This window comes from Diadema antillarum, unplaced genomic scaffold, assembly GCF_040938485.1.
Source record: "Diadema antillarum isolate AM-2024a unplaced genomic scaffold, OU_Dant_1.0 seq00001427_RagTag, whole genome shotgun sequence".
NCBI classification, from domain to species: Eukaryota; Metazoa; Echinodermata; class Echinoidea; order Diadematoida; family Diadematidae; genus Diadema; species Diadema antillarum.
Window position 1 is genome coordinate 333,288 of NW_027272179.1, and position 21,162 is coordinate 354,449.

Sequence of the window (21,162 nt, forward strand, 5' to 3'; positions counted from 1 at the left end):
CCAAACGAAATCAGTTTTGTTATTTCGAATGTTCTGCCAGTATAATTTCGGAATACAACAACGGCCCCAAAAGGGTGTTTTCTTATTCTGAAGCAATCATGATGATAGATGATAGATTCCTTTCTGAAGGTTCGTTGATCGGAAAATAAAAAATAAAAAATGTTTGTTAATCTTCGAACGAAATCAGTTTTATTTTGAACATTCATCTGTAGTACCGACCTTTGGTGTTGTTGTTGTTTTCGATTACAAACCTTCGAAGTACTCATGAATCGTTTCATTTTATGATTAAACAAACCTTCGGAATAATGACCATCATTACATTTTTGTATGATATCTCTTTGATGTCACAGCCAAACTACCGCAGTATACCCAGAAAGGAAAGTGCAACCATGTCCCGAAAGTTCTCGATCGCTTCTCGCGCATCTGCATGCAATAGGCCTACCACGTGGTCGAGCAGACGGCGAGAAAGCAACACGGCGCGCGTAGTTGCGATGCAGAGACGGCTAATTATTGCAACAGTGAAACAGGAAAGGCCTAAAAGAAATCGGAACCTCCACCATCGGCACCTACTTCTCTTTCATTTATTATTTAGGAACTGCCGCTAACAAAATGTATGGAGTTTCTGCATTGTGTCTGTGAGAATATGCCCCTCACAACGTTCATTACATCTCCGTGAAAATGTCGCATTTAGTGGCATTTTAGCGGCGATTCATCTGATTCATCTGTGTTGTATTGAGCATTACCCACCCCCAGAACAGCGCGCATAAATGCCGACAAGCGTGAAGAAATTCCTGGCGAGAACCCTGCTGTACTATCTTTGGTGCGAGTATGCACACGTGCGCTCGTAAAAACTGCCTGCGTCTCTCGAGGAGAAACACGCATCCAATGGTTTCCATGGAAATGTATGCCAATCTCATGCCAGCAAACAAGGAACTCTAAACAGGGGCTTCTCTGACCCCCACTGGGCTGGCAATTCTCTGGAGGTTCTCTGAGTAAAGGGGGCTCTAAATGGGAAATTGACATAAGCCACACAAAAGGAAGATAGTGAAAAATAAAATAACCACAAATACATCCTCTGACAATAAAAAAATAGTGAGAGAATGATTTTTTAAGGAGGAAAACACAAGGAGGGGGGCATTAAAGAGGACAGGAAATGAAATCGCCAACTTACGAAGGGTTTCTGTGTTGACTTGATGAGTGCCCTGTATGACAGCAAATCGTTGTCCTTGTCGGGAAACTGGAAGAACACGGTCTTGTTATTCTTGACGAGGGTGCCGAGTTGTTGCTGAAGAAGGAGAAGAGTGGATAACATCTCAACTCCATGCTCAAATAATAAATAATAAATAATGACTTCCCCTTACAATCAATCCTGTCACCCTCCCATCACCTACTACCATTATTATCATCCTTATCATCACACCCCCATCATTATCGTCATAGTTATTACTGCTTCCAGCACAACATCAACTATGACATTTATAACACTCCTCCTCCCCTTCTCCTACTCCACCTCATCATCATCTTCACCATCATCATTACTAACATCACCATTATCAAGATCAGCGTCATTACCATCATCACCATCATTACCAACATCACCATCATCACGGTGACCATAATCACCTTCACTATCATCACCATCATCATCAACATCACCATCATCATCATCACCATCATCACCATCACCACTATCATCACCATCATCATCATCACCACCTACATCACCATGATCATCACCATCATCATAATCATCATTATCATCTTACCATCGTCATCATCACCATTACCATCATCACCATCTTCATCATTACCAACTTCATCATCACCATCATCCCCATCATCACCATTATCCCCATCATCATTATCATCACCATCACCGTTATCATCATCACCATTATCATCACCATCATTACCACCATCAATACCATCACCGTCAACATCATCAACACCAACATCACCATCACCATCACCATCACCACAATAATCATAATGACCACCATCACCTTCATCATCACCATCATCATCATTATCACCATCATCATCATCATTGCTGTCATAGCAATGAGCTTCATGCCCTCCTCCTCCTCCCCAAACCATCCCTAATGCATTGCTGCTCACCAGAAACTTGTGGGGGATGACCTGCATGATGAGCTGCTTGGGCCAGCTGTCCGTCTTAAGGTTGGCGTCCGGCTGGGAGAGGATGTGGCAGTTGACGGACCTGGTCAGTTTCTGGTCATTTGGCACTGTCCTTGACCGCTGGCAGAGCACAATGTATTGCAGGTAAAAAGAACAAGAGAATGAGTGAGTCACAGACAGATTGTATACTGTAAAACATGATATATTCACGGCATGAATTTTTCGCGAATTGGAGCCGACGGCCTTTTTTGCGGCATGAAATTTTCGCGAACTGCCACTGGCATTCAATGCATATAGTGTAGACAAGAACTTTCTATCGCGAATCTTGGCGCTTGCGAAATTCGTAAAATTAAAATGCACGCGAACATTCCTCGTTTTACAGTATCTTCTATGATTACAAACATTTCATCTCGAAAAAATATAACAAATTAGATTAATGGAAATCATATTGCTTACTGTAAAAGTGGACATTTTTGCTCATTCAATTTTTAACGCTCCATCAGGTAAAATTAATTTTATATGTTTTCATTTCTACAAAATCAAAACAATATAGATGTAGCATTACATGCAAAACATTTGAATGCTTTTATATTTGCGTTCGTTTCATGTCACACAAAATGCACAAATAGTTCCACACTGCAATAAGTTCCACTTTTACAGTACAAAGTACATGTAGTTTTTACACTATTTTTGTGTTTGCAACTTTTACAAATCCATAAGTTTCTGCAAAATTAGCAACTTGCAAAAATACTGCCTCCTGTGACAAAGATTTGTCATATACAGTATGGCCTCACAGTAATTATTGCAACATAAATTATGGCAAACCACTGTGGTAACAAAAGTTATCACTTGCAAAAGAATGCGTGGAGGAATGAAAAATGAGGAATGAAAAATCAGAAAAAAAACCAAACACTTCATACCATACATTTTGGTCAATAGTCTGATTGGTCAATACTCTGATTTACATAGAGCAATTACAGGCTGAAATTAGCATCTACTGAAGTGAGATGCTAACACATATTATACAACCGCTAAAAAGAATGTAGCTATCCCATTGGTCGATTGCCCATCACCAATTTTGTTTAAGCAAAAATGGATAGCGCATGTTTTCCATTGCACGGCTCTGATGTCACAATAAACAAACGTTTGTTGTGCGCACTCAAGAATTCCCAAGCACGCTTGCAAGCGCGTACTTTTGTCACTCATTTTTGTAAAACAACTTTGACCGCTCTGTTTGGCATATGTATGTACTAATACACTTGATGGCTGACTGTGATTGTGCAGCTACTCATTCCCCATCATCACGGAAATGGTTGTCATTTCTGTGCTAGATTCAAGAATCTATGTAGACTGCATCTGTTGATGTCCGAAATGTTGTATAAACCCAATAGTGTATGGTCTTTACTCGTGTAATGGAACAAGATTTCGCACTCGGTGCAAAATCTTGAACCATCGCACTCGTGACCATTCACTATTTTGCATATTACTTCTACTTCTACTTCTACGGTGCTTCTTATCAAAGCCTGTTCAGCAACTGGATGAGTGATGACGGAACATTAATACAACTTGATCTAAAATCTAAATTTTAGCTAGAAAAAAAATCATCAAAAAGCAGATGAACATGGACTAAAAGAGAAGCTCTTTGGAGGGAGATGAGAAGAAATCTTGAAAGCATCTCACATCATGCCACTCTAAGGAGCCGGTCCAGATGATCTGCTGGGTAGGGGGCTGGACCTGGTTGGGTGGTTGTCCGGCCATCTGGGGCGGTTGTCCGGCCATCTGGGGCGGTTGTCCGGCCATCTGGGGTGGTTGTCCTGCCATCTGGGGCGGCTGTCCAGCTAACTGGGCTGGCTGGGGTATTCTGGTGGCTACGCCTATATTTGCTCCCTGTAAAGGCAATCAATCAATCAACATCTTTTAATATTTCTGCATCAGCAACTTTGGACAATGTGCACAAAATATTGGGTACTGGCACCAATCTGCACTCAAAGTATACAAGGGTTATGATTGAATGTAGCATGTACACTGTATACACAACATATTTTGAGGTGGTTTTTTTTTCCCAAAGATTTTGTGAATCGATGATATTTCGCAAAATCAACAACTTGCAAAAATATTGCCTCCTGAAACATAGATGCCCTACATATATCTACAATTTGACTTTTCTCTCTCTCGAAGAGGGACGACATGTTTTTCACAATCCACCAAGGTGGTTCTTAATTGTGAATTTAACCCATTGAGGATGAGTCCCGAGTATACTTGGGCAAGCGTCACTGGGAAATGCATGTTGTAGCAAACTCAAACCGTCCTCAACAGGTTAAACACTCACAACACTGTCTTCCAAGTCCCAGCCTGCAAGACATTACATACTGTAAAACACACTATTTTTGCGGCATGAAATTTTTGCGAATTGGAGCCGACAGCCTTTTTCGCAGCATGACATATTCGTGAGTTGCCTGTAACATTCAATGCATGTAGTGTAGACAAGAACTTTCGCGTGCATTTTAATTTCGCTAATCTTGGCTCTCGCAAAATTCACAAAATTAAAATGCACGCAAACATTCCTCGTTTTACAGTACGTAAGGCGTGACAGATTTTATCTCACGAGCGTTCGCCCGCGTCCGGCATGCCTTCTTATCTGTTAAGTAGCCAGCTTGGCACGAGCTTGGCATGCGCCCATGCCGTCCGCGTTCCGGGAACGCCAGCTTAAAAGTCTTTTGTTTAGTGCCTTTGTTTCGAACACAATAGCGTCAACTTCACTGCACCCAATCGACCACGAAGCCATCGCTCCATGTAGCCAGCGTTCGGGAACGCCCGGATTAAGTCTTCCCTTTGTCTTGTGCTTAACACTTACACAGTTGATTTCATGGAAGCTTAAAAAACGGACAAACTAGCAAACAAATGAAACCACGAAAGGCATTGCACTATTACGCGTTAGTAACGCTGTGATTACCTTAATTTGCGTCGATGAGAGGCGTAATCAAGAAGTATCTGAAATAGTATCCGAAATATAGTATTTGTTCCCCTTACATGAGCGTGAGACCACTCTTGTAAGCAGCTTCTCAGGTGAAGCAAAATGTGTGTAATGAAGTGACAAGTGTATAAGAAAAACATTCACAATAGCTAGGTAGATTGACGGAAACTTGACACCCATGGCCGTGCCAGCCAGGCAACAAGCTGGTGGAAATTTCCAGGAACTTCAAAGCAGGTTTGCCGCCAGGCAAAAACCGCAGGGTAAAGGAATTTGCGTACGCGCTGAATGGGTCGTAAACATCGTGTCAATTGCATGGGGCCTGGGAGGGAAGAGGGGCTATGTATAGTACATGTATTAGTAACCCTGTGCTGTGTGTGATACGTGCATGCTGTTGGAGACACGTGCTGTAGTTGGCGAGAGCTAGCTGATGAGAGCTCCCTGCACCTGAAACCAAGGAGGTACCAGGCGAGCTCGCCTAGTACCTCCTTCCTGAAACCAGGGAGGTACATACACATCTGGCTCTGCTGAAACTATGGAGCTTTAGTACAGTAAACCTCGACATTGCTTAAGTCGACACGATAAAACAGTCCAGATTTTTGTCTTGTTATTCCTTGAAAATTTCTTCGTCTTAGTCGACATTATTTATAAGTCCACAACTCGCGTAAGTCGACCTGATTTTTTAGTGCCAACTGAGCTGAAATACGTGTTTATTCCCTCGTCTAAGTCGACATAATTTTTCGCTCAAAATCTTATCGCCATTCTCTTAAAAAAGAATAAATTGTTTTCCCGCTCTGATTCGCTGCATTTCTAATCGGTAATTCCCTAGTGTATGGCGTGGTAGCGTTCGCGCCATGCGTCCATATTGTCTTGTACGCCAGAAATGAAAGGGCATACATTCATTTACATTGGAGAATTACATGTAGTTGGCTACCCAAAGCAGTTCACTTTCCCCCTTTTCTGCTCGTTATTCTCAAAACGCAAAAACTTTGTACACATAAAGGTCCTAGTAGAAAATCATTATCAGAACATGAAATACACGTGTAGGTGTTTCTGTTTATCCGAATATTCTAACGTTAATTATTCCGAAGCGTTAATAGAAACCTGGGCCCGTTTTTAGAAAATTAATCAAATGCAACTACATGTAATTAAATGCAGCTGAAAATTAAATGCAGGTGTATCAAATCACGAGCAACTTTGCACATAAACGCAAGTGCGTTGCTGCCAAAAGGCTTGCGTTTGATATAGTATGAAACTAGAAAATAGTTGTATGAACCTGAAACTCAATTGCGTTGAAACGCAACTCTAAAAATCAAATGAAGTCCATCAATCACGCGCAACGCTGTATTCAAACGCAAGAGCGTTGCAGGGAAGACTTGAGGTTTTCGTAAAGAAACTACAGAGAAACTGCGTTTAAAAGCATCTCTTAACATCTACGGAGTTGCGTTATTGTTGAAAAGTCTTGCATTATTTTGTTTGTTTTTTCGTATGCAAAATTAAAAATTAAACGCAGCTCTGAAAATCAAATGCAATTGTAAGTCCATGTCATCACGCGGAACGCTGAATAGACTTGCGTTTGATATACGAAACTTGAAAATTGTAGGGAACTTCTTTAAAACTCAGTTGCGTTTCAACGCGATTCTAAAAATCCAATGCAAGTCCATCAAATCACACGCGACGCTGTATTTAAACGCAAGAGCATTGCAGAAAAGACATACTTTTTGTACGAAATTATAAGAAACTGCGTTTAAACGCATCTCTAAACATCTACGGAAGTGAGTTATTGTTGAAAAGACCTGCATTATTTTTTACTTCTTACGCAAAATTAAGAATTAAACGCAACCCCCAAAATCAAATGCAAGTCCATCAAACACGGAACGCTGAAAAGACTTGCATTTCATAATCATCCGACACTAGAAAATTGTAAGAAACTTAAACTCAATTGCGTTTAAACACTAATTCTAATAGTCAAATGCAAGTCCATCAAATCACAAGCAACGCTGTATCTAAAACGCAAGAGCGTTGCAGAAAAGACTTGCGGTTTTTGTACGAAACTAAAAACTGCGTTTAAACGCATAAAAACTATAAACCGAAGCGTGTTATTGTTGAAAAGACTTGAATCATTTTTTATTTCGTAACGGAACTTTCGCCATGATTGAACTTAGTCTGCACTAGCAGGGGAAAGACATCGCAACATTAACACGTTTCAAACTACCGAAACGCATCGTGCTTCACGAAATGTCGATGAAAAAATAGTAGCAAATTATTGTTACTGTAGTTCGCTATTCCGAAGGTTTAAATCTCAGTCCAAAGTTAAATAAGTTCGACGATGGAAAGATGTTTATCTTTACGAAGGTTAGTAATCCGAAAGATGTCGTTTCCGGATTAACAATTTTTCTTGTTTTTATTTCAGACTGGCCCGCGCCGTACAGAGCGGTAATGTTGCGAATCGGAGCGCGAGAACAATTAATTTTCAGAGTATGGCAATAGAAATGTAAGCAAAACAAATAAAAATATGGCGACTTAGGGAAGGAAAATCACACATCCTCTTTCAACTCAGTCGGCACTGAAAAATTATCTCGACAGAATCATACGAATTCACACGCATATCTTCACAGCAACGCACTTCAATTTAAATCGCAAATTTGCATGCACTTTGGGGAATATGCGTTTGTTTTTTTCATATCAAATTTAAAACGTACAGTGTCTAGAAACGGGTCCATGTTTCGGATCCCGCTCTTTCAAAAGCTCTCAAGATTTTTGTGTTTTGTGCATTGCCGTTACTAACTTCGCGTATATGTGCTTCTTTCGCAATAAAACTCGAATTAAGATGTACACAGCGATAGAGGCTCAGCTCAGTAGATACTTGCCTCCAGTGACAATATTCTTGTGTACAACAAAAGAGTTTGTGAGCCCATTAGCGCAATGTCTATTCATACCTATACCTGGTGCCCGATCGATACTTTCATTGTTTGATGGCACATGGTATTGTAGTTGACCATGGAAAGGGGATACTGTCATAATAGGCCTACAGCTTGACTGCTTCCGCACAGGAGGAATACCAACCTGTCCATTCTCAAGTCGACCTGCAAAGAGAATCTCGCTTTTGAGCATTTCAGGCTCTTGGAGAATTATGGGAGGAACGGGTTAAGAAAACTCATTTAAACTATGAATGTAATTATCCCTCTTCCCTGGTTATGTAATGGGCTGTTTAGAGCTCATCAGTGAAGATTGAAAGTAAGCCTACTTTTTGCAAAGCGTATTATAATGACAACTTGTGCAACAATAATTAACCTGGCTATTTGTTAACTGGCAAAATGTAATGTTTGGGCTTATTTTCTTATAGGTCAGCAAGACGATATGCGGATTCCGTAAAGTTCTGGGTAAAACCTAATGTCCTGAGAGAAGACTTACTAATTTACCCGCGCCTGGAACGGATAAGTCTACCGACTCTCACCAGGAAAAATTTCTTCAGTACTACATACAGTGCTAGCCGTATATAGTGTATGATAGGTTATCTTTATAACAGGCGGGAAGGACGGTGCATCTTCTACAAATGATTTGTCTCTCGTGGAAGAAAACCCGTCTCCTTGCGTGAATTTTAGCTCCTTTTTCAAGCTTGCGGGAAACGCGATGGATGGACCAAACGTAATCACAAAGCGAGGAACATCGTTGTGAACATAAAAACTGAGAAATATGCAAGAAACAGTAACGGTCATTTTCGTCTCTGTCTGCAATTAATTATTCCAAAATTTCGTTAATCACATAGAATGCAATTAAGTTCGTTTTGATGAATATTCAAGAACACACACACACACAAAATAAAAAAGTTATTCCGAAAGTTCGTGAACTAGAAAACGAAATGCCTTAATCTTATTATATTTTGTTAGGATATAATTATATTCCACTGCTTGAAACGCAGTGAAGGGGGGGCGGGGGGGTCATAAAGCTGATCGTAAAGATACGAACGACTTACGAGTGACTGATGATAAGTTCTTGTGCTGAATTATGGAAATTCTGATAAGTATAGCACATCAGAACTGATCACCAGTCGCTCGTAAGTTGTTACATTCGTGTATATATTTTGATGGTTTATAGTACTGTTGTACATGCAATTACCATGATCTCGGCAGACGACTGACCAGCACCAATTGTCTCAATTGGCTTTCCTATGCTTTTTACGTCGCCTACAGAATGGGTATCCTCTGGTCCTTTCAATTCAGGTATTCATAATTGCTTATAAAGCACCCTCTTTAGTTTTTACAATCGGAAGGGAATAGCAGCAAGAAACATCCTCGTTTAAAAGAGGCTTTTCTTAATAGCAGGTATGCCCTTTTTCTTCTGCTTCCCTTGTTTTGGGGCAGCAATAACAGCCATGGAGCTACAAGCAACAAAACTTGTAGCTCCTTGCTAAAGATGCACCCGACACACAAAAGCGCACCGACGTATTCATTTTGCGGCACGGACACAAACACACCGAAGTTCACATCAGGCTGCCGTATTGGTCGATGATAGATACCGTCTTATAATTGGATGATTTTCTTTGACTCCTCATAGAATGCTTTCGCCTTATGAAGTGACAGAGGAGGAGCGTAAACGCCGTCGTGCGTCGCTATAAAGAACGACTGCTGTATTGTTTCGTTTAGGGAAAGAATCAGGTTGTGAGCTTGAACGGAAACAGAACCTGAATTTTAAGAGATTGTCATGGTTTTGTTTGTTTACTTGTTCGTTCGTTTGTTTGGTTGTTCGTTTGTTTTTGCTTTTTAGAAAGTGAACTACTGACAATAGCGTACAAATATTCGTATTTAAGGTTTAAAGTGATGTGGAATTGGATTATGTAAAGCTAAAAGCCGCGTTTACACATGTTCACGGCAACCACGGCAGTCACATTTCAGGCCATCACGGACAAAATGGGACGGACGTGAAACAACGCTGTGAGACGAGATAGGCAAATGTGACAGGCCGTGATTGCCGTGGATGCCGTGTCACATTCTTAAACTGTTAAAAAAAAATTGCCACGGCAGTCCCGGTGCTAATGAGGAATTTAATTTTGTATGCCTTGATAAAATGGGATGAATGCAATGAAACACGACGGCACGTAATAGACCCTAACAAAACTTGGAGGCGGTCCGCAGCGGGACGGGACGGAAAATATTGATAGTCTATAGCCTGATCAGACGCCGTGAGAACAGCGTGTGATAGCTATAGAAGTTCGCCGGGGCGAGGACTGGAACGATCCGAACAAGACTTAGAATGCGAAGGTGGGGGGGGGGGGGGGAACAGGAGAATGTCTCAACTGCATATGCTAGTATACCCACAGCGCACTGCATCTCAGGCAAATATAACTTGGCCGCCGGGAACATGGTGTAAACGTAGCTTTAGAGTCTGTAGAATCCACATTTATATCTATATATATAGGCATAACTAAAACTTGATTTCTCGTGACTCTGACACACTTTGACAGACTTTGACAGATTTCTGTGCACAACATGTACATGTAATATTCAATTCCACACACATACACACACACACAAAAGATCTTCGACCTCCTAGACCATTCTCCCGCCCATCATTCTCTCTCTGCATCTTTTTCTGTTGTTATTTTGTTCCACCTATGGGGATGTATTCTATGTTCGGCAATAATAGCGCGTTTCATCGTGTTTTGTTTTGTTTTGTTTTATTTCATTTTTAGATTTAGATCGGAAAAGCAATATAGACGGGAGGTAAAATTCTTGAAGCAACTATACAGTTTCAATTTTTAGTTTGACATCGTTCTTATATTTTGATGTTCGTTGCACCTGTAAGGTTCTTGTAATGCGAAAGTTAAATAAGATTCGCTATAATATTCTCGAAAATTCCCTCTGCCGTATTGATATTCGTTAATGTGAAAAATAAATACGATTCATTAATCCGAAACCGCACGAATTTTGTGATTCTAAGGGTGCATTTATCGGGATATCAAATTAATTACGTTACTCTGAAAACGAATAACACAACTTGTTCCTTGTAATTTCTGGGATTAACAAAACATCAGAAAGCAGAGCTTATTTAATTTTCGGATTTTTAGTCTGGCATTGGGGGTTAGTAGTTCGGAAAATAAGTATGGAAAATCTTTGAGGCAAGAAAATAATTTGAATTCCTATTATGGCATCGTTATTTCCTTTGCCTCATGTTCATTATTCCGAAAGAAGAATAAGGTTCGTAAATCCGATGGTTCTTTTTGCTGAACCCGCAAAACACGCAAATTTGATATGCCTTATGTAATGTGTTAATCCAAAATTGTATTAGGGCTCGCTAATACCATTTGTGGCATTATTCCGAAGGTTCGTAAATGTGAGAATGAATTACGTGCATGGTACGAAACTTATGTCATTTTTGGCTAAAAGAAAATTAAAAACGCCGAATCTTTTCCTGTGACGGGAATATATGGGTTTATTTCTGAACGTGACATCGTTTACTTCTTTGCACGATATTCATCATTCCGGGAAAAAAAAATATATTCAGATGGTTCATTCATCCGAAAATGGAAAAAAAGGTGGGTCGTTTATCTGTAAAGAAATTATCATATTCGTGGTAAGAAACTTCGTTTTCGTATCAGCTATATAACGTCCGAAATTTCGAAACTTATATAAAAAAGAAAAGCGAACCTTCAGCATAATAACAAACTTTAGCGAATCGTAACAGTTTTTCTTTTATCAATCGAGCAGTGTGGAATAACAAATCCGACATTTGTTTTAGCATGGTATTGAGCAGAATGTTACTGCTATTCACTTCCAAAAGTAAAAGCAATTATCTGACATTTATTCTGGCATCTTCTGGAGCCGAATGTGATTGCTATTTACTTTCGAAAGTAAAGCAAATATCCGACATTTATTTAATCACCATACGGAATTGAATATTACTCTGATTCATTTCCGAACGTCAAAGGAAACATTCGACATTTATTTTAGCATCTTCCGGAGCTGAATGTTATTGCTATTTACTTTCGAACATAAAAGCAAACATCAGAAATTTATTTCATCATCATACAGAGTTGAATATCATTATTATTCATTTCTGAACGTCAAAGCAAACATTCGACAATTATTTCACCATCTTCCGGAGCGGAATGTTATCCTTATTCATTTCCGAAGGCAAAATCAATTATCTGACATTAATTTAAGCACCGTACGGAGCTGACTCTTACCGTTATTAATTTCCCAAAGTATAAGCAAACATCCGACATTTATTTTAGTATCATACGGAGTCGAATATTACCGTTATTCATTTCCAAAATTAAGAGTAAACATCTGACATCTATTTTAGCATCTTACGGAGCCGATTGTTACCGCTGTTCATTTTCGAAAGTAAAGGCAAACATCCGACTTTTTTGGTGGCCCGATCGTACCAAAATCTTCATTTCTGAAATTTCAGTGGCCCGACGCGCGTTTTTGGTGGCCCCGTAAGTGTCGAGCCTTGACTAATGTCATCGAAAAGTAAACCAGAATGCAACTTCTCGCTTGTGAATTATTGCTTGTGAATAATCGCAAAACTTTGGCAAAACTTTTGGAATACCAATCCTGTTCATGACGCTTGGAAACTGCGAGTCGTGAGAATTTTGCGAACTCGTGCAATGTTACTCCGTAGCGTATGCGAGCATGTGGAGTCGCAATCGTTTAACTGTCTGAAGTGCGCGATTTCTCTCACTCGTTTTTGCCACGCGATTTATTTTAACTTGCAAGAACGATGTGGAATTCTGGCGTCCACCATGAATTGTGCACTTGCCGGCGCAAATTGTTCTTTTCAAAGGTGAAGCCGTGCGCGGAAAGCACGTGGTTGGGATAATCCTTGCGTTCCTAAAGCGGAGAGGAACGCCATGAATGCGACTTGTGAGCAAGCCCGTTCTGTTGCGTCCAAGGAACGCCCTCATTAGGCTGATGAATAGAGGGATTAAACCCCCCATTCTGCACGCAGGAGGAATAGGGGCGTCCCCTAACAAAAGGAGGAACGCGAGCATTCCCCACGCGGCCGAACGCTCGCTATATTAAATCTGTCACGCCTAAGATGCATGGCACATGCATTACTGACAGCAAACTTGGGGTGGTTCTACTACCTAATACCACAGAGGTATCTTGGAGTCTCACTAAAGGGTAAAAAGGCATCATTCAGAATTACCTTTGGTGCTTGGGGCCAGTCTGTTACGTAATACAAATATATCGGTAATGAAATGAATACCATTTCTTTTATCTGTATATTATGAATTTGTTCTATATCTTGGACACTTGAAGATAGTCACTAAACTCACATCTCGCATGTAATTACCAAATTTCAAGTTAGCACAAGTAATTGATAATAATGTCCAATCTCCCTACACTACCATATCTGGAGGTGTTTCATAAAGCTGTTCGTAAAGTTACGAACGTCTTACGAGCGATTGATGATCAGTTCTTGTGCTGAATTATGGAAATTCTAATATGTATAGCACAGCAGAACTGATCACCAGTCGCCCGAAAGTTGTTCGTAACTTTACGACCAGCTTTATGAAACACCCCCCTGTACCCTTTAGTACTGGACCCACTTTGGGTGGTCCTCATATAAACTTTTTTTTTTAAAAATAACTACCAAGTTGAATTCTTTCCACTTACCCCCTGCTGCTGCTGCTGCTGCTGTTGCTGTTGCTGTTGCTGCTGCTGTGGATGCATAGCCTGAGCGGACATCATGCCGGCGGGCTGGGGGATCTGCGGAGCTGGGCCCTGTGGGCCGAAGCTGACCGGGGTGGGGATCCCCGGGGTACCACCCTTCTGGGCGGGGTTGCTCACCGGAGGCGCCACGGAGCCCGGCTGCTGGGGAAACTGGTTCATGCCTTGTGACTGCATGTGCTGACCGACTGAGGACAATTGAATGAGTGAAAGGAGAAGATAAGAGATTCTTTGTGTTTGATGTTGTTGTTGTTAGTTAGTTTGTTTGTTTGTTGTTGTTGCTGGTTTTTTTTTTTTGGGGGGGGGGGGTGGAGGGGTTAAAGGAATGGTATAGTATTGGTTGTGGTCCTAATAAAAGATGGGTCCCACCTTTTACTTGGACCATTTTGTGTTTGAATATCTCCACCATTTCAAAATGGATTTTCATCATAAAAACTTTGAATTCCTTTTAGAATTGTATGTCTTTCATATTTTATGAGTGGTTGGATGAATATCAGTTTTGAAACGGCTGAGATATCCCAAAACAAAGTGGTCCTAATAAAAGGTGGGTTCCACCAGTTATTCAGACCACAACCAAAACTATACAATCCCTTTAAAACTCAGTAGTCCCTAAAGGGAACAGCCGGGCTAAGACTGTTGCTTCACATGTTTTCGCTTTCATCCTTTACACGTATGTACCCCTGCACATAGCTCCTCTTGCCAAGCTTTTTTCACAAGCATTCCATCAACTTTCCCAAACTTAACACAGTCGTCAAGTTTAAGTTTCGTAAGTCCACTCAAGTGCAGCAATGAGCCTCAATCCAACAGGAAGGCCATGGTGATGTGGTAGGGATTAGGGGGGATTAGTTAATCTCTATGCACTCCCAATAGCTCCCATACACCTGTGCAAATAGGAAAACTAGGCACTCCCGACAGGTGCGCAAATTGGTGAACGCTGCAAAGTTTACAAATTTTAGAAAAAAACCTAAACAAACATGATTTCCATATAATGAAACCCTACTCTTTACATAATGTGGAAGAAAAAGAAAACATTCAAAAAGAAAAGACATAGGAAGCAGCCTCGTCATTATATAAATATATATTTTATGTATTGTTTTGTGTACATCAGCAAAAAGATAAAAAACGTACAAAGTCAACCCCTAAAATTTGGCCTGTTTATCTCCATATTCACTTTTGTGACTAGGACTACAAAAACGGTGTATGTTGGGGGTTTATAGTTTGTGTGTCCCTTTTGCATCCCTCAGAATTAGATTCCTCCCATAAGATGGTACATGTATATTAAAGGTAAGTTATTCAGACCTCTCCTCAGAATGATAAAACAGGAAACTTCTTTGTAATGGAGGAGGAAACAGATTTCCAGTCCTGGACATTTTTCAAACACCCCATCATGCTCACTACAAAAAGGGAGCCTTTTCTTGAGTGACATGTGTTTAATGTATTTTTCGTTTCTCTTTAAAGAATGAATAGTATAAAGTGTATTACGGTAAGATTTCAAACATGAATTTGGGAGCCATTATTCTTTAACCACGCAAAATGTTCTGACTTCTGAAAAAGGGAGATACAACCTTTAACCCTAAAAAGACTGGGCTATTTTAATGCCTCGCAGGACTGGGGGGGGGGGGGGGGGGGGGGGGGGCTCATTGGGGCCCTCCTTTAGATCTTGGCCATTGACGCATGATCGCAAGGAAAATTGGCACGCGCGTCACCCATAAGGTAATCTACAAAACTGAATAGGTAATTATTTCACAATTATTCAAATTTAATCTTATTGAATGCACATAAAAAAATGGCAGTATCAAAATTTTTTCTCATACATTTCATTGTTTTTAACTTTTTGTTTTTTAGTTTTTTTTCGATGGAAATCATCGGCGACACTATTCCAATCATAAACAACATGAAATTAATTGATTTTAATCAGTAAAAGTAAAAATAATGATATACTTACGAATTCTGGTCAGAAACAGAATTTGCATTGGATTTGTACATGAAATCACGTTTTTGAGCAATTTTGGGTCTGACATGCACTTACGAAATATTACGTAACTTCAGAACCGCGTACCCTGGCGTCGCGAATTTGGTCTCAAAAGTTGCGCAAGACTTAAAAGAAAAAAGTCACGAAACGTCGCAGCGCGAGCTTTTTACGTTACAGTTTTATCGTGAAAAATGTCGGGGGGGGGGGGGGGTGGGGCTTTTGCCCAGTCTTTTTAGGGTTAAGCCATGAAAATGTCACTCCTATCTCTCACACACAAGCAGACACCCAACATACCCTGAGGCTGTGCTCTGTGTTTCTCAGCCTCCTTTAAGATCTCTTGTGCCGCGGCCAGGGCAGCAGTGGGTGCTCTGGGCCCCGATGATGTCGTGGTCGCCTAGGCAACAAGAAAGATGAAAAGGAATCGAGGTCAATGCACTGCATTTATGGTGGTGAGTTTCACCCTTGCGTAAAGCACAAATTGTTTCATTAATCACAAGCATTACTCTGCACATGTAACCCCCCAAAAAACTGAATCAACTATAAGAAAAGGGAGAAAATCAGACAATTCTTTTATTGCATGATGATCCGGAGCCGCATAAAAGCTTGTCAAGCACCGCACAATAAATAGCAGGCCGGTTGATTTCAGTGTAACCTTCAAGCTTTTACAAATTACTTGCTAAAGTAGTTATGTACCTCAATCCTTGAAATGTCTGACTGACATCAGGTGTGGATGTGGCAGATATATGAGTTTGTGGAGAGAGTTCTATGCATGTGGATGCACTCATTGAAGAGGAATGCAGGATAAGAGCTGTACACAGGTTTGAGAGTGATGTGGGCAATCTAGTTATAATGAAGTCCTTGGGACCAGCAGTTTTTCTTCTTTATATCAAAATTTGTTTTTATCAATATTTTGTCAAATCAAAACAAAAAATTAAAATATATGAAGATATAGATTATTATTTTGGAGCCTGAATTTCTACTTCATTGTAATTACATGTAGTTATAAGCACATTCTTTAATGGGAGTGCACTGTAGAAAGATGTATGGGTGTGTGTTGAGATTGAGGGACAGTGTGGGGAAGGGGATAGACAGGGGGGTGTGGCAGGGATCGGGAGGGGTGTAGGGGGAGCCACGCCTCACCTGGGTCATAGTGTGGGAGAGGGGCTGCGACGTGGTGATGGTGACGTTGGGCTGGAGCTGGTTGAGACCAATCTGGACCCCACCGTGCGCACCACCCATGGGTGAGGCCACAGGCCCCCCGCCCTGCAACATCTGCGTGATGTTGCTCTTGGGTCCCACCTGTTGTTGTTGTTGTTGCTGCTGCTGCTACAACCAAGACAATTCAAAAGCTACTTACATTGCGAGAAGTACTTTGTATCAGTTGGGGATGGCCTGTATCTTCCTAACAATCCTGGAAACTTTGGCAGGGCTTGTCATAGTTCTGGCACCTTCTAGAAAAATACATTTCCCTGTGACTTAACGAGGCTACAACTAAAGATCAGACTGACATTCGTCTGCATTCTCTCTCATAAACTTTGGATTCCAGCAATAAAACATGAACACAATATTAAACAATATACTGAAAGTAATGTCGATAGTAATAATGGAGGACATTTATGGTGAATTAATTTTTCATGACTTCTCCTTTAGTTTCAGTTCATTTTTTTAAATATATGATTATATCGATGACACTCCAGGACTGATAAAATGTTATCAAACATCCATAAATTTTCAAGGCTATTGATGACTGTCAGAACTCTGGTTTATCTGACAGTATCCAAGAGTATAGTGATGGAAATTATGTTTGTCTTTGAAAAATAGTGTGACAAAAAAGAGAACGCAACGATCATCTAGTGGCACAGAGAGACATAGTGACCAGCTTTCTATAGCTTGGTTGACATTTGCACCACAAAAAAATATATGCTGCTGAAGTTCGTAAACAGCTCCTGAGGCAAACGGTGATCCTTAGGGGTACGGGGGTTAGCTCTCACTAATGACTACCGTGGCACATAGACAGCTATAAACATATTACGTACCGTGGTGTACACGTAATCATATTTGACACTGAAAATACTCATCACAATGGCTGTCGCATCGAACCTATCTATGTCAATCATGCTTGAGCAATTGTTGTTAAGTATGACTACACTTATATTTGTGTTTTTAAAGTTGCCATATGAGCAAAAGGGGTTAAAGGTCACGCACCTGCTGCTGTTGCTGTTGTTGTTGCTGTTGCTGATGTTGGTGTGGTTGTTGTTGTTGTTGTTGTTGATGCTGATGTTGCTGAAAGAGACCCGAGGCTTGCATCTGCTTAAGCTGTGCTGCCCCAGGAGTCTGTTGCTGCTGCTGCTGCTGGGCCTGTGCCTGGGCTTGGGCTTGGGCCTGGGCCTGGGCCTGATGGGCCGCCTGGTGCTGCTTCATCCTCGTCAGCTGCCTCAGCCGCTCCACCTGCTGCGGCGTGAACTTGGCCAGGATGCTAGGCTGGTCCAGGTTGCCGGGAATCTGTCCAGAAGAGGATGGGAAGGAAAGGAAACCAAAGTGACTCTAAAATCATCATCATCATAATCATCATCAGCATCACCATCATCATCATCATCACCATCATCAGCATCACCATCATCATCATCATCAGCATCAGAATCATCACCATCATCATCATCACCATCAGCATCATCATCATCACCATCATCAGCATCACCATCGTCATCATCACAATCATCAGCATCATCACCATCATCATCACCATCATCAGCATCAGCATCATCATCATCACCATCATCAGCATCAGCATCATCACCATCATCATCACCATCATCATCATCATCATCATCACCATCATCATCATTATCATTTTGGTTGCCACAAATATCCATTTGCTGTGACATGGATGAGCTCACATCAACCTTCCCTAGCTGTTGCCCAATGGGACGCTGCCAAGCAACTATTTAAAGTCCTGAGCATCTCTTAATGTTTTCAAAACATTTTTTCCAAATCATACCAACCCTTTACGAGACTTGACGATAAAATCTGCAAGCCTAGGTGTAGTCTCACCTCAACACACTGCATTGTTTACAACCGGGTCTTTCCCCACCAACTGGCTGTGCCTACATTTGTGACCCTGCACCTCAAAACAAACAAAAAGTCGCCAGACATGAATTTTTAGTTAAGACCATATTCTGAAAGAACAGACTTTAAGCTTTAAAATGATGTATAACTCAAATCAAATGGACTCTCCTAACCTATCGAAATATTGGAAAGAAAGCACAAACTCGGGAAAAGTGTGAACTGAGAAAAAAGGCTCTGAAGTACAGTGTCTATTCAAGCGCTTAATCTTTACCAAACCGTGCTGGCTGTGCGATGAATGGGACAAAAAACGGGAAGTAAACCACAAGAGTAACAACAATGAAGGAATTATCAGATTAAACTAAAATTAAGCATGCCTCATTAACACATTCTGTTCATAATTAATACTAACTTTCAAAGCAGTAGCACTATTCTTTCAAAAGTTATTAGAGTTGAAAGTGAAGAGTGTGGACAAGGTTTTTCAGAAATAAAAAAGGGATTCTAAAGACACACCTAATCACACTATTCTACCAAAAATGTTCGAGATAAACTGCTAAAAAAACACACTTTCCTGCCCGTTTTATGATACCAAATTTTAGCATAATGTAAAAGAAAACCCGCTCTTTCAGAAAATATGAAAAAGTCAAGTTTGGCTAGGTTGACCCATTTCACTTATTTTCAATCCTCATGCAAAATCAGTGTGTGCGACTTTATGTTCGTTTTGAGGTGCACAGTCACATTTGTACCTTCAAGTTTAACTGTTGTATTCAACTCAGCTTCGCGTTGTTGCATAGAACGGTTAAACTTGTACACTCATGTAAGATTCGGAACCATCGCACCAATAAACACTGAACATTTATATTACTGTGCCTGTAGCAGTCTATGAGGTGGAGTTGCCACACTATATAGACACCCTACCATTATCCCTAAATATGATCATTAATTGTGCAAAAAAAAAGAAGAATAAAATAAAACATACCAAAACAGATAAAAATAGCTTATGGTATTACCTAAAGTAGCCTACTTCTATCCTTTGACTGGAAAGATTGGGCATGTACTTTTGCATGTCCTGGCAAATGCTTCACTTGTATCAAGTTGACATGAAAAACAAGATCTGGGAAATGAAATCTTTGAAGGCTTCCGTGGTGGTAGAACGTTGGGTGGTAGAAGGCTTCACGGTGCACCACGTATTCTTTCTTGAGTATGTGAGTGGCCCTGAAAGACGGGATTGGGTAGACCCTTTTCAGGGTCACTCACATACTCAAGAAGGAATACGTGGTGCACCGTGAAGCCTTCTACCACCCAAGATCTGGGAAAGAGGGACAGACAAATGGAACCGTCAAAACGTCTGACGCTTCTACCATGCTCTGCTGAGGAGGCAGGAAACAGAAGCCAACTTGGCTAAAATTAGATCTTGAATTCTGCACTAAAAGTAACAGCTCTTGTGTTATTCTTCTCAGACTACATCTCTTCTCTGATGTTTTCTGCTCATTTCCTGTTACCCATTTGTGGGGGTTAGACCTATAACAGGTCTAACCCCCACAAATGGGTAACAGGAATTAAATTCTTCAGGTGTCTGATTACAATACTGTACAAACTATATTTATATTTAGCGAGTCAAATTTCTTCTGTGAATCAAAACTTCCCAATGATTTCATGAGTGGTTAAATTCGCTTTAGATTTTTTTGTGGAGTACCCGTATGTAAAGAAATGACTGAAAAAATGTATATATGTATATGTATACATTGTATATGATCACATTCATGCTGGGATCAGCGTTGATACGCAATAGTATGCTGTTAGTTTTTCAAATACACGTAGCACCCAACTAACAATATTGTTAAACATAAAACCCCCAAGAAATATACATATCATAGTGTATAATAAAATAATATACGTTTATGTTATTCTAGAAAATTCTTTATAAGGTGTCAAAATAGGATTCATGGTTGAATCAGATTTACCTGCAAGCAATCACAGAATTTCTTCACAAAACTATAAACTTTTGTAAAGGGAGTAGGGGGTTCAGAATTCAGCAGTAGACTCAATAATCATAAATAATAATGATCACAATGGTTGCAATTACATGTAAATAGTCCCTCTCCATCACGCTGTTTAATAAAGGTACTACACAACATACTATTATCTTAGTCACACAGATAAGGTCTATTTTATTCCCATTCTCACAATAAAATCAGAGAGACACTTGTGTATTACATGTATCTCAATGGAATGATAATAATAATAATGATGATGATAATAATAATAAATCAATAAGACTAGAGTAATAATGATTACCACATCAGAGAGAGTATTAGACATTCCTGTGTCAGGATACAGAG

General features: G+C 40.4%; 1 protein-coding gene across 1 annotated transcript in view; it reads right to left on the reverse strand.

The window, feature by feature from the left end:
* Positions 1–21,162, reverse strand: part of LOC139709363 (uncharacterized) — a 46,401-nt gene that overhangs the window by 23,612 nt on the left and 1,627 nt on the right. The window contains exons 2-8 of the mRNA XM_071621320.1: positions 17,963–18,259; positions 16,898–17,083; positions 16,052–16,151; positions 13,792–13,973; positions 3,817–4,023; positions 2,119–2,256; positions 1,172–1,285 (exon numbers count right to left, since the gene is read on the reverse strand). Coding sequence (XP_071477421.1) covers positions 1,172–1,285; positions 2,119–2,256; positions 3,817–4,023; positions 13,792–13,973; positions 16,052–16,151; positions 16,898–17,083; positions 17,963–18,178 — 1,143 coding nt within the window. The 5' untranslated portion in view covers positions 18,179–18,259. The remainder of the gene's footprint in view (positions 1–1,171; positions 1,286–2,118; positions 2,257–3,816; positions 4,024–13,791; positions 13,974–16,051; positions 16,152–16,897; positions 17,084–17,962; positions 18,260–21,162) is intronic.